Below are 22,960 nucleotides of genomic sequence, written 5' to 3'. Positions count from 1 at the left end.
TAGTTAAGGTGGAGGGAATTCTGAGCAGTTTCAAACACCATTGTGTTTTGGCAAAAAAAGAATGGCTTGATTAGAAGAAGATTAAAGTTTTGAAATGGCCAAGCCAAGCCAGAGCCCAGAACTGAATCCAAATGAAATATTGTGAGGTGACCTGAAGAAAGCAGATGATGCAATTGGACAGATTTGGAGCACTTTTGCAAGGAAGACTCGACAAATATTAAAAAGTCACGATGCACTGCGCTTATAGGCACCAACACCATAAGAATGAATTATGTTACAACGTCAAAAGGTGCTTCAACAAAGTGTTAGTTTGAGAGTGCATATTTATGCAGAAGGTTATTGTAAGTTTTTTATTTCAATCCTTTTGCAGTTAAGTTGCAGGGTCTGTAGGTCATGTTAGAGGTTGAAAAAGTTCAAAAATTATTTTGCCTGGTCTAATTTTTTTTTACATCATAAAGTAAACTAGCATTTTGACAATGGTGTGAAGACTTTTTATATTCACTGTGAACTTCAGGTTGACTTGCTATGAGTTTGAAAGCTTTCTGTGAGTGGTTTTAGGCCATTAAACTAAGATTGTATATGCATGTGCTTGAGAAGGCCTCAAAGTGCCAATATGTGCACAACTGTATACATACAGCACATACTTTTTTTTGACACTATTTTTATTTTAAAATAGTGAGGGATTGGGATGCAAGGATTTAATATATGTTCATTTGTTGTTTCTGTGTTTTTGTTTTTGTTTTTTTAAAGTAAAGAAAGAAAGAAACCCGTCATTACCTACATTCACTGTCTAACCAAACCAAAATTACAACAAAGCAGTAGCACTACTAAACTAAAATACTTCCTGAATTTTGGGTTAGTGTGTGATATGGGACTTTACTACCTGGTCTGGTCTCCAGGAAATAGACAGTGGCTGCAAACAACAATGAAGTAGGTTACAGAGCCTCTAGCAACCACTAGACTAGCTGACATGCAGAAAACTAAGCTTGTTGAATACATTCAATGCTCAAAATGTGTTCTAAGCTACAAGTAACAAAAACACTGGATATATACAGGGACACAAAAAAAACCCTAAATCAGGGCTGGCTGGAAGAACAGATTGGCTGTACTTTTGAAGCAGGTGGAAGAATTACTGCTGCAGCTTGATGAGAGCACAGGATTGGGGCACTGTCCAATCAGTAACAACAGAAGGCAGAATGAAGGAAGAGCAGTTAGGCTGGCATGCAGGATGTAAAAAAAAAAAAAAGTGCAGGCACTAAATTCTGATCTTGGGGTTACATTCAGAATTACCTTACAAAACAGTCAGAAGACTCAAAAAGACAAAGGACAAGGTGGTGTAATGGTCGAGTAATGTTCAAAAAAATGCTTATATCTTGATAAAGCTGGTGTCTTTAACTCCATGCTCTCATTCCCTTCCATTCCCCCCAAAAGCAAATAACTTTAAATCCATCCACCCATCTATCTTCTATTTCAGAAGTTCTTCACATAGATATTTTAAAAACGCAGTATTTCTGCTTTGCTGAATCTTTATCAGGATTTGATTCTTTCGCCTGTAACGATATGTGCAGACCTGTAGAGTGGTATGTCATACGCTCCTGTACAGACAACACATTTTCACAACCTAACGTGTGTACACACAAATGTCCCATCTCGTGACAAGTGTGTGTTACAGGTGTCAGGGAGCATGGCACTGCCAAAGGGGCCTGAGCGAGTGCTGTCACTCTCCATCCTTCTGTCAGGACTGGCTGACTGATGCGCCATTCCACAGCAATTCTGTTTGTCCCTCGAAGGGAAAGCTTCTCCTTTTTATTATGATTGAATTAAAGAACTAGTTTATGCCAGGGGCCAAGATAAATAGAATAGGGTAAGAGGTGAGAGATGGAGGTGTGGGGGGAAAGAAGTAAAAACAGGCTTTCTTGGAGGTAAAGCAGATGTCCTTCTTGTCCCAAGCACCGTTAGGATGATTGGGACATTGGCAATTTTCAAGGCAATTTTCTTTTGTTGTTTTTTCCTCCAGAGCAAGTTGAACTAATGAACTAATTGAATAGTTACATCTTTGAATTGCAAAAAATTCAGACAACATGAGAACAGGTGACAGAATCATCAGATTATACACAGTTCATAGTGTCTGTACATTCAATTACAGAGGACGGTCTCATATGATTATATTATGGTATTAGTGGACTAATCAAGAAGCCCTGCTTTAGGCTTTTGAGATTTTGTTTCCATGTACCCAGACTTCCTTTTCATTTTTAAAGTGTTTTTAAGCAATACTTCCTCAGGCTTTCCTAAGGTCTGCTTTTTCACTCATTTCACTCATTACCTGACCATTTTCTAGAAGATTTTTTTGTTGTTGTTCGGTAAGACACTTTACACTGACCTATAAATCATTGAAGCATAAAGCAGACACCTATCTCAAGGGATGAAACAGTGTTGTGTTTACACAGACAGCTGAGCAACTTGGTTCAAATCGACATCAATATGTAATGAAGGAGGTCATGCCAGAGCTACAACAATGAGCGTCTACAGGCATCTGTAAAACATGGCGGAGGCTCTGTCATGGTACCAGTGGTGGAATTATGAACGCAGAAAAGCAACTGACTTTTTTTTTAGCATCTTTAGAATTCTATTTTTGCCTCATATACTATATCTTCATCACTGATTTGCCTTTTTTTTTTTTAAATATTAAGAAATTTGTAGTATCGAGACTTTTGCACAACACTGTAACTGTAACATTGTACGTTCTTCAACTACAAAACTAAACAAAACACAAACTTTCATAGAAACTTTTCATCAAAAACCACACTAAAAATGGATCCCAACTTGTAGGAACTTATAAACCCAAATATAAGATGTTTTCTTCTTCTTCACCATGAAAAACAGATGTTCTTTGCTGAGACAACCACTCCTTCGTGTGGTTTGCACTTGTGTGAACTCACTCATAAATTGGCACACTTCAAATGCGTATTGTAAATCAATTTAACATTCTCCCACATTGTACGTCCTCTAAAAATGTATATTTTTTAAAAAACATGTAACTTGTGCAATTTCTTCTAAAATCTTTTTTTTTTTCTAAAGCATGCACTTGAGGAGAGCAGTTGCCTACAGAAGATGTCATAGCCTTGGTCTTTTTTTATGTAACAATAAGGCTTCGATACAGTGCGTCATGACAACGATGGCATGTTTTTTTTCTTGCCACTAAAAATTGTAACATCAATGGCCAAGGCTTTTTATCTTCCAGACTTTCCAACCAGCCTCTCTGGTAGTTTGGTGTATCAAAAAAGGATCTGAAAAGATCTTTTGCAGGATATTGTCTGACTTGGATAAAACTGGAGTTCCATACCTATTTGTGAGTCATAGATGAACAACATTTATTCTGTGGCTGAATCTCTCTTTGTTTGCTGAGTGAAAGCTAGGTTTGAAAAGTGGCTTTTCATGAGTCATATTTTTAAAACTCTTCCTTTGAGGAATACACTGAACCATGGCCAACAATCAATGTCTGCGTCCTTTAAATCTTTCGTTCTTGCTCACATGCTAATGGGAAAAAAATAGTCCAGACTTCATTATAAGTCGAACAAAGTCAAAACATAATGCTACAAAGGCACAGTTGTTTATTGGTAGGCTGTGCGCCAAGTTGCTCAAAATATCAGCTTGGGATCCCAAGAGGCTATAGAGCAAGGGGGAAAACTGTTATTTTGCATCACCAGGTACCAAACATAAGGCCCGTTGGTGTGATCCACACAAATGGATGGATTAAATCATATTAGGTTTGATTTTAATTATTTATAAATTGCATTGCAAGTATGGATGGATATTGATTCAGATCAAATCAGCCACACCACTGTTATTTACAGCTTTAAAGATTGCTGGGTATCCTCCACTTGTAACATCTTAACTGGTTAAAACTCCCTTAGGCCAACCTCACAATACTTGATGCATCATGCAAAAGGTTGCTGAGCTCTTTTTCTCCTTGCTTCTTTAATGGCTCTTTCGCTCCGAATGGGCCAAGTGAAATTTATTGCTTTTCTTTCTCCATTACATTTCCCACCCTACAAATTACTTCTCTCCATGAATCCCTGAAATATAGGCAGATAGGATTCAAAGAAGCAAAGGGAAAATAAAGATCAGAGAGACAGATTTTACACGACCTTTCAGCATTTGCAAAGTTGCGTATGCGTGACTGACGTGCACAAGAGAGGTAGGAAATGAGAAGGAAACCTGATCGTCCCCTTCTGAGTCAGACTGAGTAAGTATCAACAGTATTCTGTTAATATGGTGGCCTAATGGGAAATGTGCAGGGAGGCCCACAAGGAGGGACTGAATCAGGCTCGACCCTGAAATGGTCAAAGAGTGGAAAGAGGAGGAAGTTAGGAAATGAGAGTGGGAATTGGACATCGTGCGAAGGGAGAAGTAAAGTAAAGAAATTGGGAAGAAAAAAGGGACTGTGGGTAAAAGGAGGGTGACACAGAGGAGAGGTGGAGAGGGACAATCAAAGTGTCCTGGAAGCCCAGAATCGCTCATGTACACCCCCACACACACACACACACACACACACACACACACACACACACACACACACACACGTTTCTGCCTCCTCATATCCCTGTTGGGCCCTCTTTGCAGCTGATTGCACCTTGTCCCCAGTCACCTTCATCATCTCTCATTCACTCATTTTTCAACCCCTCACTATGGCCTTGTTGACTTTATCATCTCCTTGTAGCACCTCACACACACACACACCCTCAGCCCACACCATGAGCAGTCCCCCCACCCCTCCTCCCCCTCTCTACACCAATCTGCTGGCTCAGTACCCGTGATCCCTCTCCCCAGTGTGCACTAGGCCCCAGTTTAAAATGTACAAATAATAAAACCGTTTTGGGGGTACACAGGCTGTAATGGATACATATGGCAGCCTGTTGAATTTCGAAGCGAAGCACAAAAACAGAGAATCAAAGACACGTGCTGCGCCTTTGCAGGATCATTCTCCCTGATTCTATTTTCTTGATTAGCAGTGATCATGAAGGGAGAGTGGGTTTCCAAATGACACAAAGCTGAGCTATAATATGTAGCCAGGGAGTATTAGAAGCATTTGTCTCACCCAACACTCGCTGCCCCCACCTTTCCATTACCGGCAAATGCTCAGCTGACTAGCCGCCATCTACCCACTCACCTCCATCTTCCTCTAGCAACAGTCTTCAGAAAGAAAATCATTGGCAAACAGAAATGAATAATAAGCGCAGAGGAAGGAGAGTATGTGGAGTGGATTTCTCTCTCTCTCTGTCCCTCTTGCTCTCTCTTTCTTCTCTTTCCAGGCTCTGTGTGTGTGTGTCTGTGTGTTTACTGTGTGCACAAAACTTACATCTTATCACAATAAACTATATGTAGACACATACAGTATACACGGACACATTTGCACGATGATACTGTTCCACTGAGAGGCAGTACTGTTGCCTCAGACTAATGTTGGCTTCTCCAAATTACTTTAAGTTCACACTGGGCAACAAGCCAAATAGCTCTATGTGCAGCTGGAATGGCGATATAGGAGATGAAGCTGGCTGGAAACCAGGGCCAATAGGCTGACACACATCAGCAAAGAAAATTCAGAGTGTCCATCAAGCACAAAGATACAGGATGCAATGATTAAGGGGTGGGTGCGGGGATGAATTCAGCTTGAATTCATCTAGCATTAGCATCAACAAGCGTTAGCCAAAGAAAGCAAATGAAGGCATAATTATGTCTGCATAAGATAATGATAAAAAGTACATAACACCTGCAACCACAGTTAATAATTTGCATTCAGTTTATTTAGTTGTTAATAAATTTATGCAGGATCAAACAGTTCCGCAGGCCAACTTTGCCAAACAAATCGACAAGCTTTGTGAATCTTCAGTATGCAGGAGACTGTCACTCATCATTCTGTCTGACTACTGTAGATACATGTAATTAATTTCATAGCTGACGTGTCTCATTACCTCCTTTGTTTTCTTTATTAATACTAAAGTAATGCATTTGGATTTAAATTCATAATATAATTCATAATATAATACTTATAACATTTGCCAGTTGTTTGTCCCGTCCCCACCTTTTCTGAGAAAATTTGTTGTTTCTCAGAAAAAGGAGGGAAGTACATAGATCAGAAGATGAGCGAGGAAGCTAGAATCTATTTACATGGGGCTCAAGTGCAAATCAGCCACGCTCATCTCTCACAAAGCTTTGACAGCAGCTTGAAAACTAAAGGCTTCACATAACTGCTGCTGCTGCTGTCTCGGTGATGGGACCTTAAAAGGAGGGTTAGGATGAGACGTGTGTCATCCATAACAGCAGCAAAACTGGGCCACTCTGAAGAATAGTGTCTGGACCCCAAGAGTAGATCATCCATTTTACAACAAGAGACAAACAAGGCGCTGTTCTTCGCTTAAAGTTTTAGTGGTGCTTTGCTGTAATGCAATGATTTTTGGCTTCAGCTTCTATGTATCATGAAATGGTAATGGGTACAGCGATCACTTAGGAATTAAAGCATTTTGGGGATCTTCTGACTCACTTTGTTAGCTTATTGACTGTGTCAATAGGAAATTGTATTTAGTAGTCAGTATAATCTTTTAGTGATATAAGTTTGCATATGGTAGAATACTCCATGTAGTTATTTGTATTAGGAAATATTCAACCATGTATACTTAGAGGCATATAATTAATTGTGTGTGATCTCTAACAGGCTGCAAAGGCTTGGTGTGTATTCCACACTAGAATGCACACCCACATCCTGGGAGCACGAGAGAGGTCATACCTTCTCTTATTGTTTTACGGCAGGATTAACGTAGCTATGTCTGTTTTAGTTTAAGTGCTTCTTTACATATAGATGAACTGCTGGACTTCCTCACCATGTTATTTAGGGTGAGGGGGAGACTACCCTTTCCTGACCAAGGATGTACCTTTTGTGCTTTTATGACCCTTTGATCAGCAGGACACACACACACACACACACACACACACACACACACACACACACACACACACACCTGAAGTATAAATAAAGACCAGGGCAAAGCTCAGCGCGAGTCTCTGAGACTGCCCTTGCTAGCAAGAACTCTGTGTGTTTCTCTTCTCTGAGTCTTTACTGAAGAAGTGTTTTAGAATATTTTCCCTAACAGACTGTAAGTTCAAACAATTTCCCCGAGTTTTGTTCATCTTGATCTTTACCTTGGACACATAGACATCGTTTTATGTGCGGTATCTGATCCAGCTATGTTTTTACCATCCTTTGTAAATGCTTCTGTCGTATACTATTTGTATCAATAGTAACAGTGTTGATGATTTTGCTACACAGTACAAAAACTCAGTGCACTTTCTATAACACAAACCATAACTCCTAAAGCGGAAGGAAAAATAGAACATAAACGATGGTTATATGTCATGAATGACTTTCAATGCTCACCCATATGTACCATTTTCGTGTCTCTTATTTAAAAACGTGCATTCTAATAAAACTGCAATGCAAAGACATTTTCATTTCTTTGTTTCTGCAGTACCTGGTCCGCCCTATCTGTCAGTGGCTCAGGACTCAGAGACATCAGCCGTGGCTCGCTGGGATCCTCCAGATCTAACCAATGGCATGGACCTGCAGGGTTACCGGCTCCAGTTTGGCAGAAAAGATGTCTCTCCTTTGGCCACACTGGAATTTGCTCCCCAAGAGCGGCAGTACTCTGTGGGCAACATTCACCGGGGGGCAATTTATCTCTTTAAGATCTCTGCCAAGAGCAGGGGTGGCTTTGGGGAAGAGGCTGTGGTAGAAGTCAATGTGCCTGAGAATACGCCAGGGGGATACCCACAAATTAACGAGGGCTCCAATGTGACTTGCTGCTCAGTGCAGCTGTCCTGGTCTCCACCAGTCCTGGCAGAGAGGAATGGGGTAATCACAGAGTACACTTTGGCCTATAAAGAAGCTGGCACCAGAGAAGCTCCACGGGAACTCCACTTACCCCCCAGCCTCTTCAGCTATGTGCTCAACAGCCTCAAACCGAACTCGGCATATGACGTGAAAATACGTGCACACACCAGTGTAGGTCCAGGGCCCTACAGCCCACCTATCCAGTATCGGACCGTGGCCTTTGATCCAGCAGGTAGGGCTTGCCTGTTTGTCTATGTTATCCAACCCAGTTGGCGGGGGGTTGGAAATTGGCTAAAATTAATCTGCAGCAACACAAAAACTGCCCACCCCCTCCTTCAACCACCTCCACCTCTCCTCAAGAAAGAGGAAACATTGATATTTAAATTGCTTGCCGTGGGATACTTACTTCAATAACCCAAATCAGGTAAAAGATAAGTCAGTAAGTTATAGTCAGTCATTTTGAGAAAGAGGAAAGAAGCCTAGAATTTCAAGGTAAGTGCAATTTGGTCAGACACTCTTCTCAGTCATTCTTGCAGCCTGTTGCCAAGCACAGTCACTCAGCTAATGTCATCTCACATCCCCAGTTTACAAACAAGGTAGGATCTCAATCAGATCTAGTCACTTTGAGAGTAAGTGTGGACCTCTAAAATTGCAAAACTCTCATTTTGGTTCTTTATTTTATTTTTGGTTTAAGATATTCTGCCCTTCCTAACTCCCTTCCTCTCCCAGAACCTCATTCTCCGTCCCCCTGTCCTTTGACAGGACAGCTTGTGGCATGGCATCCCACAGATGCACCGCTAAGGACTGTTAGCATGCTATGTTTTGGGTTTGTCTCTTTGCCTACACGGCATCACGTTGGCAGTGCCAACCCAGACTTAGTAGAGGTGTAGGATCAGTTGGCATTGGGACCGCATGGGTCAGTTGTTAATCATCAAATGCTCGTGGTTCAAAGATAATGATGAGCTGGGTTGGCACTACCCACGATGGCTAGCCAGTAGGTACACCCTTGTGCTCCATGGGTTTGTTGTCCATGAGTCTTACGTGCTGTGTGTCCTAACCAATCGCGTTGCCCTTCTCACAGCCAATCACAGCTCACTGTTACACTCACTTTCCTACCCAGAGGAGCGTTGCAGGGGAAGAACAGCTTTATTTTTTCTTTTTTTTTTTAAAAAAAGCAAAAAAGAAAAATCAGGTTTCTTTATTTGTTTCCCTTTCTTTCTGATGTAAAGATGGTCCATTCACTTATGATACACCCTCTTTCTTTTTTTCTTCTTCTTGCGTTTGTGCACTCAACAGATGTTCCAAAGAACTTCACTGTAAAGTGGGCCACCAAGTCCACAGTGGTCATTGCTTGGAAGTTTTCTGAAAGCAGGTCCCCGTATAAATGCACTGTGAGTATAATGTTGTAAAGCATTCCCACTGTGCAATTTAGCATCCTTGAAGTTGAATTCAATTGAAAACTGTCATTCAGTTTGTCATATTTCAGTGACATGAGTTACCACTAAACAATCTTCCTCTTTTACTCTCTATTCCCTCACCAATTTGCTGATTGACTATCACTCTAATCCTAGATTGAGTATAACCGCCAGAAGATGGATGTGGATGCCAGGCAGCTGAAGGTGTTCGTCACTGGACTAAGACCTAACACCACCTATGAGTTCACAGTGATCTGTCAAGAAAGCATAAATGGTGGGCAAAGACATCGGGTAATAGCCAGGACAGCGCCGCTCATGCTGATCAGGAAACCCAAGTTGGACATCTACAGTAACTCGGATACCGCGCTCACCATGTCCTTTCCATCATTTGACAGCAAGGATGTCAAGTGAGTTTTGAGGGCTAAAAGCATCTGCGAGCTCTGTCTGAATTGTCTTGAAGGGTTAGGGGTTGCTGTCTTCCTTCTCTCTCCCCAACCGGTTGCAGCAGATGGCCCTGCCCCTTCCTGAGCCTGGTTCTGCCGGCGGTTTCTTCCTGCTAAAAGGGAGTTTTTCCTTCCCACTGTCGCCAAAGTGCTTGCTCGTAGGGGGCCATATGATTGTTGGGTTTTTCTCTTTACGCATTATTCTATGGTCTACCTTACAATATGAAGCGCCTTGACACAACACAACACAACTGTTGTTGTGATTTGGCACTGTATAAATAAAATTTAATTGAATTAATTGAAAAAGTTTAAATGTTGACATACTTAAAATCTGACGTGACATCTGTTGAGATCACTAGGTAATGAGTATGTGACGTGGACTGCTGGTAATTGCTAGGCCCTTTGAGAGAACCGAATTGTCACATCAATTTAGTGTTGAGTGTGAGGCTATTTTTAATGTAAATTCTGTTACAATCTTAAAGGATTGTTTATTAAAATCAAATCTTTATTGTGCTTTCATGCTGTGTTCACAGGAACTTCTATGTAGTAGTGGTGCCGCTTAAGAAGACCCCAGGAACTGTTAAAGACTTGAAAAACCCTGATGAGATAGACATAGAAGAGGTAGCGCACACAATAAGCTTTCAAGCTGTTTTTTTGTTTGTTTGTTTGTTTGTCATTTTGGCTCTGTACACCACCACAGTGGATTGTACAACCAGCCAACATATGATTAAACTGGAGACTTTCAGCTATAATTGAAGGGATTTAACAACAGTGTGTCTGTTTACAAATATACACATTTTCCCTCATTTTAGAGGCTCAAATGTAAATGGACAATGGACTGACAAGCAGTTTAATGGGCTGGTCAGATTTTTACATTCTTATTCCAAGAAAAATTAAGCAAATACGAGATCTGCAGTCGATTCCAAGTGTTAAACTTGGATTTGGTGGCTTCTCACTGTTAAAGCTGAAAGTCATTTCAGTTACTTCTTGACTACCTAATTTTAAATAAACTGTGATGACATACAGAGGCAAAATTGCAAAAATTGCATCATTATACATAAACAGTAGTTTTCATGTTCTGTCCACATTGTGCACATCATGTACCCATGTAGGCAAGGCACACAGAACACAGACATAAGTAAATCTCAGCTATGCTAATTTGCCCCCCCCCCAAAAGCATGCAGAAAAGAGAATTACACAGTCTTCTCCTACTCATAACCATAGCTCGGGGTCACCTTGAGCACCAGATCAACAGCAGCCATCCCTATTGGATTTGGGATTACACACATTCCCTCTGCTTAGGGCCCGCCTCTGTCTGCAGTCTAAACTGAATGAGAGAGGATTGATGTAGGGGAAAGGGTTGCATGGTTGCATGGAGCATTGCCAGAAATGTTGAAGCTTTTAGAATCTTAAGTGTGCAGTTACACCTACAGATTGTTTTCTTTGATCTCAGGAAGAGTTCAAGACCTTCTACAAAACAGCTACTTACTCAAGAGACCTACTGCTTATGTATTTGAAAATTTGTACTGCTGCCATATTACAGTTTCTTATTTCCAGTTTATTGAATTGATGTCATTTTTGTGCTTAAATAATAGCTCTTGTTTTGTTTAAATTTTTATTTAAAAAACATTAACATTATAAACACTTTCTGCACTCAGAAACTCTCATTAGGTCTGACTTGAATGTTCTCTATATTTAGTCTTTGATCTGCCAAAATTTTAAAAATACACTCACGCTCTCACACATAAAGAAGTATAATAAAACCTTTTTACGTCAATCAGCTGTTGAGGGAGGTGAATCCAAAGCGCCGTTCACGCCGTCAGCTGGACCAGAAGAAGCCCTACATCATAGCCTGCTTCAGGCAACTGCCCGCTAGCTTCACAGTAGGATCTGAAAATCGCCACAGTAACTGTGAGAACAAGCCTCTCGAACCTGGCCAGGAGTATGTCTTCTTCCTGCTGGTTGAACTCAATGCCACTAGCGGGGTAAGACAGTTCAGTCGAATTTTTGTCAGAGTGGATTTAATTATGCGGTTTTCTTCAGTTAATAGTGGATCTCTTAATGCTGATTTATCTAAACCTAACACATTTATGCTTCTTGTGGTATTCAATTCAGTTTGTTCAATTTGTATCTTTGGGTTTTATGCACTGTACTAAGTTTTGCGAAAAATTGTTTCTGTTCAGAAAATGTTTGCAGCAAGCCCATATACCGACACGGTGGTGACTCCTGAGCTGGTCGTGGACCCTTTGCCAGTAGACGCTGGAGATGGTCTCATATGGGTGCTGGGCCCCGTCCTGGCTGTTGTCTTCATTATCTGCATCGTCATCGCCATTCTTCTGTATAAAAAGTGAGTGGGCTTGGGAATTTCTGTTTGTGGTGATACTTGTGTGTAAAGATGTCAGAACCTCAAATAGATGTGAAGTTTGGAGTTTGGTTTTTCTTGTCATTTCATGCCAAACCCCTTATTTGTAGTCAAACTGGGGAATTGGGCTATCTTAAATGATTGCATGCTAGGCAGCATGTTGAACGAGGGTCTTATTATGTTTTCATGGCAGCATGATATTCAAAGTCCCAAAAACACAGTTGCATGTAAATATGAAACTTTCTTTTTTTTTGGAAAAAAAAGATGGTCGTGGGATGTGAGCTGGTTGGAGAAAGAAGAGAGGAGGAGATTCTTTGAGATGGTGCTCGACTAGTAGAAAGAATTTGTCAGTCAGTAGATGTCAAAAGTGTTTATTCACAGCGAGTATAGGAAGGGTGATAAATTCAAGGGAACAATAAAATAAAGATGTGGTGCCAAAAGTAGACCTTGGTAAAGCATTCATCCAAAATGTGTTGCTTCGTTTGTTGTTGATGTTGGTTAATAGAACGTGGACAGGGCTGTTGTCATCATGAAAGGGACAGGATAGAAATGTTCTATCACAGGACTGGAGTGAGTCTAGTAAGCGTGCCACTGCCCTCCCTCTAAATAGACACAAACCATGAAACCAGTATGATCTCTACCACATAAAAACCATATGCATTATAGAGGAGTGCAGCTATCATGTTACGGTATCATAACTAAAGGTTTTTCCTACATATTGTCAGAGTCTGGATGTGAAATTAGAACTGCGAATTCTAGTGTTCAAGCACTTTTTCCAGTGTTGCCTAAGTTACCCAATAATAATGTCAGTAATGACTAAACTACTAGATTAAAAACTGGGTGATCTTTTTTTTTTTTTTTACTGTAGTGGAGATCAAACTTGCCTTTAAAGCCCAACACCTCTCTGCTCCTCTGAGTCAAGACTAAGTGAACTCTCTGTAGCTTCGAGCTTTGGAAGATGCACATGCAGTCAGTATATTGCCCTTTTTTACTGTTAGCTGCACATATTTGCCTCGGGGGCTGCAAATCCAAACAGAACAATGTTGCAAGAGGTTGCCCTACATACCAGGAAAGATCCCTGAATTATCTAGAAGGGGGTAGGACTGGTGTGAGAAGCATGAGCAGGGCTCGCTACTGTCAGATGATCCGTGACTATCTGACCTTGGTTTACCTCCATCTTGAATGGTTAGAGGGAGAGTAACATCTCTCCTTGAATCTCTCTCTTTTTTCTCTTCTCTTTCACTCCACCTCACTCTCCCATCTCCCCCATCTCTCCATGGTGAATAGTGTTTCCCAGGACTGCCCTTGGCCCTGACATTCCCCTTTCCTATCTGTATCTGCACCCTTCGCACACACACGTACACACACACGCATGCACGCACACATCCACAGACACGCAAATGCAGGGCTCTCGAATGTATGCGCTTACTTACACATTTCATTGAATACGCACTCATTCCAACTCATTGACACGTGCACACACTTGCACTCATGCACACACCTTCTTCCAATGCTGATGAGCTTTATCTCGCTTTTTTGCGAGCCCAGCAGCGACCCCTGTGAATTTTAAACTGCTCTCTATTGATTTATCTCTCTTCTTGCCTCCCCGTCTCCCTTTCTCCTTGTGTGTTGTGTTTTCACCATCTTTATATATTTATTTGACTCCTATTGCTTTCTCTGGAAACAGCAAACCCGACAGGTAAGGCTTAGTCTTACTTAGATTTAATGCATTTTTCAAGACAAAATAGCTTGTCTCAGCACAAAATGGCCTTAATTAGTGAGAGTGAAGGAGACTTGTTCATACGCAATACATGTTACCAGCTTCACAGTCCGTGATTTTGCTTCACTCTTAGCTTTTCTGACCGACTGAGCTACCAATCAGTCAGAGTTACTGAGTAGATAGTGAGGATGGGATCTCTTGTGCTGGATCAAGTGTGCGTTAAAGTTTTTCTTTTTCTTTTGTCTTTTTTTGTACGTCTTCCCCTCTTCCTTCTTTATGTTTGACTTACTGTCCAGCCACAAAAGAAAAGAGTCGGAGCCACGCACAAAATGTCTGCTGAACAACGCAGACATTACACCCCATCACCCCACAGACCCCGTGGAGGTGAGGCGCATCAACTTCCAAACTCCAGGTAAGGCAAAAGGTGCATTACACTCTGAATGAAGAACAGGAAGCTCATTCATCTCATTCTAAAATTGTAGAGCAACAAAGGATTGGAAGAAGTTTCTTTTTCAAATAAAAATAATGGAGGCTGTAAAGGAGGTTTAATCCAAAAAAGATCTCACGGGCTGCATACATGTGTGAATCTGGAGAAGACCTTTCATATTGTTGCACAATTACAATTCAGAGAGAAAACCTTTCATGAAAGCAGAATATAAATATATGGTTATGCATTAATACACTTTACATGTGTCGTGACAGCAGATTGTTACACTTACACCCACATGTGCTACTCCAAAATGATTGCATATGTGCTTTTGCGTACACCCTGTCTGAGTCCCCTCATATCATTGTGTTTGACATAATTTGCCATCATAACAGCCTGTAGGCTATAAGCATGTGTTTGCCATATCCCCATTAACCGCTGATGAATAAGAAAGAGTTTGAAATTTTGTGCATTGTCAGGCCTGTCTTTTTTATACCCTGGCTTTCTACGTGGTTTTATCTTTTTTTCAAAAAGGTCTCAAAGACTTTAGAGTCAGACCTGTTACATATCGTCAGCTTTTCTTTAATGTCAGGTGTGTTTCCAGAACCACTAAAAATTGCTGTAATTAAACCTATACTAAAAAAGGACAATCTTGACAAGACACAAATGAACAACTGCAGGCCAATCTCGAATCTCCCATTTTTAAGTAAGATCATTGAAAAAGCCATTTCTCAACAGCTCAATTACTTCTTAAAACAGAATAACTGCTATGATGCCTTCCAGTCAGGTTTTAGACTGAACCACAGCACTGAAACCGCTCTGACCAAAGTGTTTAATGACATATGTCTGAATATAGACAGTGGAACAATGTCAGTCTTAGTTTTACTGGATCTCAGTGCAGCTTTTCATACAGTTGACCACAACATATTACTCAAACGACTGGAGAACTGGGCAGGTCTCTCAGGAACTGTACTAAACTGGTTCAAAACATACTTAGAAAACGGGAAATACTTTGTATCAATAGGTAACTTCACATCTGAGCAGACAAGTATCACATGTGGAGTTCCCCAAGGTTCCATCTTGGGACCCCCTCTGTTTAACATTTACATGCTCCCACTGGCACAGATTATAAAGAACAACAAAATAAACTATCATAGCTATGCAGATGACACACAAATATATATCACAATGTCACCAGGAGACCGAGGCCCTGTACAGGCTCTTGGTAAATGCATTGAGGAAATTAATCACTGGTTGTGCCACAATTTTCTCCAGCTAAATAAAAACAAAACTGAAGTAATAGTCTTTGGAGCCAAAGAAAAACGATTACAGGTCACCAGAGAACTTCAATCTATACACCTAAAAACCACAAACCAGGTGAGAAGTTTGGGTGTAGTGATGGATGCAGACCTAAACTTAGAAAAACACATTAAGACAATAACAAAGTCAGCTTACTATCACCTCAAGAATATTTCAAGGATAAAAGATCTGATGTCTCAACAGGACCTGGAAAAACTAGTCCATGCATTCATCTTTAGTAGGCTTGGCTACTGTAACAGCATCTTTACAGGTCTACCTAAAAAATCAGTCAGACATCTACAGCTCATTCAGAACTCTGCTGCTCGAGTCCTCACTAAGACCAAAAAAGTGGACCACATCAGTCCAGCACTGAGGTCTTTACACTGGCTGCCTGTCCATCAGAGGATAGACTTTAAAGTTCTGATGCTGGTCTATAAAGCTCTGAATGGTTTAGCACCAAAATACATCAGTGACCTCCTGACCCAGTATGAAACTTCCAGATCCTGGATCCTGTTTTTTATCAATTCCCAGAGTCAGAACCAGACATGGAGAAGCTGCATTCAGCTTTTGTGCTCCATATATCTGGAACAAACTCCCAGAAAGCCTCAGATCAGCTAAAACACTCAGTTTATTTAAATCCAGGTTGAAGACTCACCTGTTCTCAGCTGCATTTGAATAAAGCACCAAATCCGCACTGTTTTACTTTTAAGCTTAAATTTCCAAACTTACATTCTAACTACTGATTTTATCTACTGTTCCTCTTTTTTTTTTCATTTTAAATCATGCTTTTTATTTGTTTTTGTTTTTTAATGTTTCTGTAAAGCACTTTGAATCACCTTGCTGTTGAATTGTGCTATATAAATAAACTTGCCTTGCCTTATTTCTGATGATCATCTGCGCTAAAGTCTGGTTTCTCCAGCCATAGCTTTCTGACATCTTTCCCCTGGCTTTCATTCAGATTGATTTTCTGTTTGTTTGCCTTTTTTTTTTATCATCAAGCCTCCTGTAATTTGACCACACTGACATCTACGGTTTGTTGACTCTGGTCTTAGCCGCAGTGGAAGTGTTTTTCTTATGCTGTCTTTGTTTCAGTTAAGTTTCAGTGTCCAGTTACAAGCTGTGGTGTGCAAAGAAAAAAAAATGCAGTTGGCACATGTGTCGGCCAGTTACCTTCCAAATGTATTGTAGCATAAAAGCTCGCTATGTATCTAAGTAGCCTTTGTACAGATTGGTCCAAACAAACAGCTAATAAGGGAGACAATGCTCCATAAGTAGAATAAACACACCCAACCTAGTTTCTGCTTGTTTCTTTTCTTTTATTTCTTCGTTTATTTTTTTGCCTGCCGTCTTTCTGTCTTCGAGCCGGGATGTTTTTTTGGAAATCCATCTGTCATCCATGGCCAGTCTCTGCTCCATCAAAAGGCTCAGATTTCAAAATAAAGCATTTCTCTTCAGCCCGGACATGCCGCCTTGAGTTTGTATCTTCGAAGGAAAGAGAGATTTCTTTACATCAGAGGACAGAGAAGCAAGGAGACTCACAGAGACACTTACAGAGAAATGCTACTGTTCCCATCTTTATCTTGCTTGACATTCAGAGTCCTATCAGAGGTTTCTGTAACCACAATGTTATAGTGGCCGCTCTTACGTTTTGAGATTTTCTCCTGTGCTTACCGCTGTCCTTCAGCCTTCCTTAAATAATAGTCACTCTCATTACAAATGCTTGCCCTCTTTTATACAACAGTCACCAGTATATGTTAAGACTTGTCTTTATACTCGACGAGCATTCTCATTCCACAGCCTCGCCGTTGTTCCGCAGAATTGGACGCTGTCGTTATCTCCGCACCCGGGGAATTTAATTTAAATGGACATTTTAGCCCAATTAAGTGGGCCGGTGAGCATTTGTGAACATCCCCATCAGCTAATAGCGACCATTGTTCAAATGAGCATACTCCCCGTGCAGTTATCCAAGGCCTCTCCAATCCAGCCGAGCATATGCCGTGTCGGCAATGTGTGCTCGCTGACCCCTAGTGCTGAGGAACATAAAATATGTTTTTGATTAGCCTTCCAACAGGCATCATGTTTCAGAGAGAGTGCGCACATCTTGTGTGTTTGTGCACGCCTGTCCATGTATGCTTAAAAGCCTGTAGGTGATATGACAGCCTCACAATGACATCCCATAACTCCTTGGGGCACAGAGTGACTTGTTTTGTCATTAACTTCCATTGTGCCTAGGGTTTAATTGGCAAATGGGGCCAAAGTAATGAAGCATCACGACTCGGTGGATATCTACGGTCTATCTGCAGCTAAGCCCTCCCTTTCGCCCAGAGTGCTCGCTTTTTTTTCTTCATCATTTTATTCTTTGTCTACTCTTCTTTATATTAAAGTTAAAGCTTTTTTCCTACAATAGTTAGTGATTATCACAACGCTCCAACTAGCAATAAAGAAATAATTAAATGTACTTATAATAAACATTTTCATGTGATGAGTTCGATTTCCCGAGGGTCATATGGGGTATGATCAAAATGTTCTGTGACTGCGGCAACATGATTTGAATTTGACCACCATCCCTCAGCGTTATCTGAAGTCCTTTGGCTGTGACACACTGCCTCCAATGCAGCTGCCATGCTTGGAACACTTTCTGAACGCATTCTTCAGTGCATCACACTGTTCTGCTGCTGCAGCCCTGATGTCCTGATGTAGCACTCAATTGTAATTGCACCACATTTCAGGACCTTTGCACTCAATGTCTTCCATTAGACCCATCATGAGTAGAAGTTGAACTCAGCACACAACCCAGTAAATTTTGGAAAAAATAAACAGCAACCCTCCTCCTGGTCGTGATCCTAAACTTGTATTCCATCTTGGGTCTTGGAAACTATGGACTCTTCTCTTTTTAAAACTCCTGTTTAGTCATTAGGTTGCTGATGAAAATGATCACAACTTTAACGTGAAGGTGCTAAAAAGTGGCCGAAAAGGCTTGTACCGGGCACCCCGTGCTTATTGGACTTGGCACCTCTTGCATCGACATGACCGTGCCATGCTCTTGATGTCAGCAGCGATGGAACTTTTCCATTTAATGAAAAATCAAAAACAATCTTGCAGCAAACGCAGCCCCAGACCATCACACTACCACTACCATGTTTCACTGTAGGTGTTGTGTTCTTTTTATGAAACGCTGTGCTAGCTTTACACCAGACATTACGCGACTCAGACTTCCCAAAAAGTTCACGTTTTGTCTCGTTAGTCCGCAGAATATTTTCCCAAAAGTCTTCATCAAGATTTTTTTTTTTGACAAATGTGAGACAGGCCTGTGTTCTTTTTGTTCATTATGGATGCTATTTTTGCCCAGTCTCTTTTATAATGTTGAATAATGAACACTGTCTTTAATTTGGGCAAGTGAGGCAATGAAGGTGCAAATTAGATGTTGAGTTCTTTTGTGACTTCCTGGATGAGTCGTCACTGCGCTCTTAGAGTAATTTTGGTGAGCCAGTCGCTTCTGGGACACTTCATTCTGTTTTCTCCATTTGTGGATAATGGCTCTCATTGTGGTTCACTGGAGTCACGAAGCCTTAGAAATAGCTTCGTAACCCTTTCCAGACTGATAGATGCCAATGGCTTTGTTTCTCAGTTGTTTCTTTAAACCCTGGCACGATGTGTTGCTTTTTCAGATCTTTTAGCCTACCTCACTTTGTCAGACAAATTCTTTTTAAGGGATTTATTGATTCAGCATGTCTAGCAGTAATCAAGTCTTGTTGTGGCTGTTAAAACTGAAATCAGCTTTCCAAAAACTGTTGTTATTCACAGTAAATTTATGATCCATCAAGGTTTTTGTGGGGGTGCAATTCCTTTCTTACATATTTGTCTAATATTGAAAGTCATTTGGTTATCTAGAACGTGCGAGTGTGACAACTATGTAACAAAAGAAAACCCCTGCATACAGCATATAAAATAATACATATGTTCTTCACTATATTTATCTACAAAAGAAGCATCACTCTCACGTCACAACAACTTGAACGGCCAAGTCCTCCCGTTCACAGTTCTGTGGAAACACACACATAACACACACTTCCGTATGAACATAATCAGACATGCCTGTACTTTCTTCATGCTGTGATGAATGACGTTTAGAGACAGCGGTTCAGAGCACCACCCACTAGGTTTAATTAGTCATTGTCACAAATCAATTAGGGAGAGGGGGATGTTCAATGTCTTCATCTCACTGCGCTCCTTTTGCATCACTGCAGTGACGTCTTGTCTCCTATAGACGTCAATGTAAAGCCATGAATGCTTGTTTTTGCAGCTATATTTTGGAGACTCAAGCGTAACTGTTTGTTTTTTTTTTCGTTAATAAAATCCCGCTTTAGCCTGTAAGTCTTCTAATCTTGTTTCCGTTCCATTAATTTCTCACTTCTTACACGTGAAGCTGAACATAATATCTCGATTCAGTTGGATAAAACTTGCCATCTTTGTATTACGCGATCGACCCTATCACTCTGATGACAGCTTTCAGCCTCTGCAAAATCTATTTTTCTTTGCTTGATGGGCAGGTTGGACACATCCCATCACATGCCATCTCTTGGCCACATGTCCTGTTAATACTGTCACAGATGGCTCCTTTCTGCTTGAACGGTCGGGGACACCTGTGTCTACACGGACGTAATATCGGCCGGCTGGAGCCCCGGAGGATTTCTACTCTGGAGCAGATAAGATTTTGAACCGTCACCACCCTCCTCGGAGCTCTGACTCCCATCAGCTCCGGCTCCACAGCTGTCAGCCAAGAATGCGGACACTTTTCCACACCTTTCACTCCTGGTGCTTTGGCATGAAGCCACAAACAAAGGAACCTTTCAGAGTTAGTTTTCACCAGCAAACATAAGCTGTTTTTCCCTTCTCTGTCTTCCTCACAGTCCTCCGGATGGGGCCTTTCCAACTGCTGTTTATAAAGGCTTAAATATAGCAAATCAATTTTCTTATCGCTGATCTCTATAGCCGCTGATATGGGGGTTGGCAGACGAAATTTTTCCACGGGCCCACAGAGGCTGACACCCTCAGCCAACCAGTCGGCCCCCAAGTGGGAATCTGGCACTGACTGCTAATTGGTGGTGGACGGGAAGTTGTGTTAAGATTTGGAAATGTTTGCCCTACTTTATCACGTCTGTGTGTCAGTTTGGCCTGAAAACTGAAATAACATAATTTAGGCCACCCTGTGGGATGAACCGAGGTAATATTACCCTTGTGTTTTACTTCATGCCCTTGTGTTATGTTGCACATTTCATATTTTCTGTTAACATGGCATTTTGTGTTGCATTACAGCCTTTTTGAAACCATTTCCTTTATGTCTGCTGTCCTTCACAGATTCTGGTCTAAGCAGTCCTCAGAGTGAAGCAGATTTTGACTATGAAAGTTAGTCACTATGCTCTCAGAGTTTGCGTACCAGCTTTCTTTATATACGTATGGTTTTTGTGTGTGTGTGTGTGTGTGTGTTTTATTTTGTTTTAGGTATTTGAGCACCGCTTGCCTCAATTTCCAAATACATCATTTGCATTTGTTTGTTTTTTCACATGATGCAGCAAAATTTGAGCACTAATTAATTTTATGTTTGTTTCTATTGGTCCACTAGGGTGTGTTTTTTTTTTTTTTTTCCCTTTAATTGGATCACAATATTCACTCGGGCTGTTGGCTGTGCATTAATCTACCATGCATAAATAACCTGTGCGATCACTTCCGCTCATGTATAGCTGGTTAATAAGTGGAGGTTTTTTTCCCAAATACAACTTGTGTTATTCCTTTTTCTCTTCCTCCCAATCCTTACCTCCAAGCTGTTGTTCTCCCGTCTCCCTCCTCCTTCACCACCACTGCTCCATTTCCATTCTGAACCAACGGGGTCTTTTTCTGTGCTCAGAGATAACAAGCAGAATTAATTAAAGCAGTGGCAAACAATGGCTCGACATTTGATCACCCCCTCTCCTGCTCACCACAAAAGAATCACCCGAAAGAAAAAAAGGAGTTTCTGGTTTTTACTCTTCCCCCAGTTTTCCCTCTTTATTTTCTTTGCTTATCCACAGGCAGACGTCGACTCTTTAAAATGGAAATACGCGACATCATAAATAGGCTTTTGGAAAGACCGGCTTGGCTTTTCGAAAAGAATGATTATATTTCTCAGGCATATCGACTGCAGATCAGGAGACTGGAAGTGTGTAATTAGATGTTTTTTTGTGACGTGTGTTTACTAATCACTATGTTGATTACAGCGGGAGAAAAATAGGATAGTGGATAGATAGGGGGGGGGAAAAAGCTTTGGGATTGAGCGTTGTGGGAGAGAGGGGCCTGACTGCTTCAGAGTTAGGTTAAGAAAGAACAGCAATTCGCCCTTGATTGACTTTGCTTGGGTAAGCTTAACAGTCAAGTTTAGCTTAGAAGCTAAATATTTTCTGGGAAATAACATTGCAGCGCACCTTCAGGTGTGGTAGATTCATTTGTTTGGAGCATAAAGCACGTAGTTTATATTATATTTTATTAGCAAAATGAGGCATCAAAAAGCAAACAGTACTAATTATGCTGATCAAACAAATTGAATTGCATATTTACATCAGGCTCTTATATAAGCCTTCTGCAAATAAGTGCTTCTTACCTCCTCCAGTTGAGGTAAACAAATGCCCTGGTCACTTTTTTTTTTTTTTAAGAAAAACTGTAAAAGGATAACACACACACACACACAAATTGAGATACGTGCACATGAAAAGAAAACTACACACACCACACGTGCACAAACCCCAACACAAACAGTCTTTGATCTCCCCTCAAACAACCTCTTGCTCTTGTTTTCCCAAAGAGAAGTAAGGGCCCCTCGTTTGAACACATTTACTTATTTCACTCATAGCGTCTGATAGGGTTTTCCTTTGAAAGCGAGGCTAGTAAACTGTCAACCAAATTTCATTTTTCATCTTCTTTTTCCTTTTTTTTCTCCTTCCTTGATATCCATCGTAATGAATTCTTACAGCAGAAGCCGTTAATAACCTCGGCTCATTCCAAAGCGCCGCCGCAGAGCTTTGTTATCTCACTGAGAAAACTCAAGTATGAATAAACAAACAGTTCTGCTATTACCCGACAAGGTTTCCTTAAGGTTTGCAATTAACATGCTTAATTGAAACACAAACTCAACATGGGCTTTAAGAATAGGGGGAAACTATTAAGTTTGTCATTTAAGTGGTTTGCATTTTTTGTACAGTAGACTGTTAATACGGCATGTCCGTGTCCGTGCCCAGAAGATGCCACGGCGTCCATTTGTCTCATGTGTACATTGTAATCTTTATCTACTTGAGACTGCCACATTGTTATATCAGTGTAAAATAAATTACCATCACTAATGAATACTGTCAGCACAGAGAGTTGGGTCCCAGCCCCCC

General features: G+C 40.9%; 1 protein-coding gene across 16 annotated transcripts in view; it reads left to right on the top strand.

Moving 5' to 3' along the window:
- Positions 1–22,960, top strand: part of ptprsa (protein tyrosine phosphatase receptor type Sa) — a 232,428-nt gene that overhangs the window by 176,641 nt on the left and 32,827 nt on the right. For 8 of the 16 annotated variants that reach the window (XM_042222769.1, XM_005920890.2, XM_042222779.1 and 5 more), the window contains 9 exons: positions 7,524–8,117; positions 9,182–9,276; positions 9,457–9,707; positions 10,277–10,364; positions 11,525–11,728; positions 11,927–12,090; positions 13,793–13,804; positions 14,122–14,237; positions 20,910–20,957. In XM_042222769.1, the coding sequence (XP_042078703.1) occupies positions 7,524–8,117; positions 9,182–9,276; positions 9,457–9,707; positions 10,277–10,364; positions 11,525–11,728; positions 11,927–12,090; positions 13,793–13,804; positions 14,122–14,237; positions 20,910–20,957 (1,572 nt within the window). The remainder of the gene's footprint in view (positions 1–7,523; positions 8,118–9,181; positions 9,277–9,456; positions 9,708–10,276; positions 10,365–11,524; positions 11,729–11,926; positions 12,091–13,792; positions 13,805–14,121; positions 14,238–20,909; positions 20,958–22,960) is intronic. The other 8 variants (XM_042222790.1, XM_042222809.1, XM_042222802.1 and 5 more) reach the window with 5 other exon arrangements.

This window comes from Haplochromis burtoni, unplaced genomic scaffold (assembly GCF_018398535.1).
Source record: "Haplochromis burtoni strain Fernald_Lab_line unplaced genomic scaffold, NCSU_Asbu1 Contig_5, whole genome shotgun sequence".
NCBI classification, from domain to species: Eukaryota; Metazoa; Chordata; class Actinopteri; order Cichliformes; family Cichlidae; genus Haplochromis; species Haplochromis burtoni.
The sequence above is the reverse complement of the archived record's forward strand: the minus strand, read 5'-3'. Positions and strand labels throughout refer to the sequence as shown.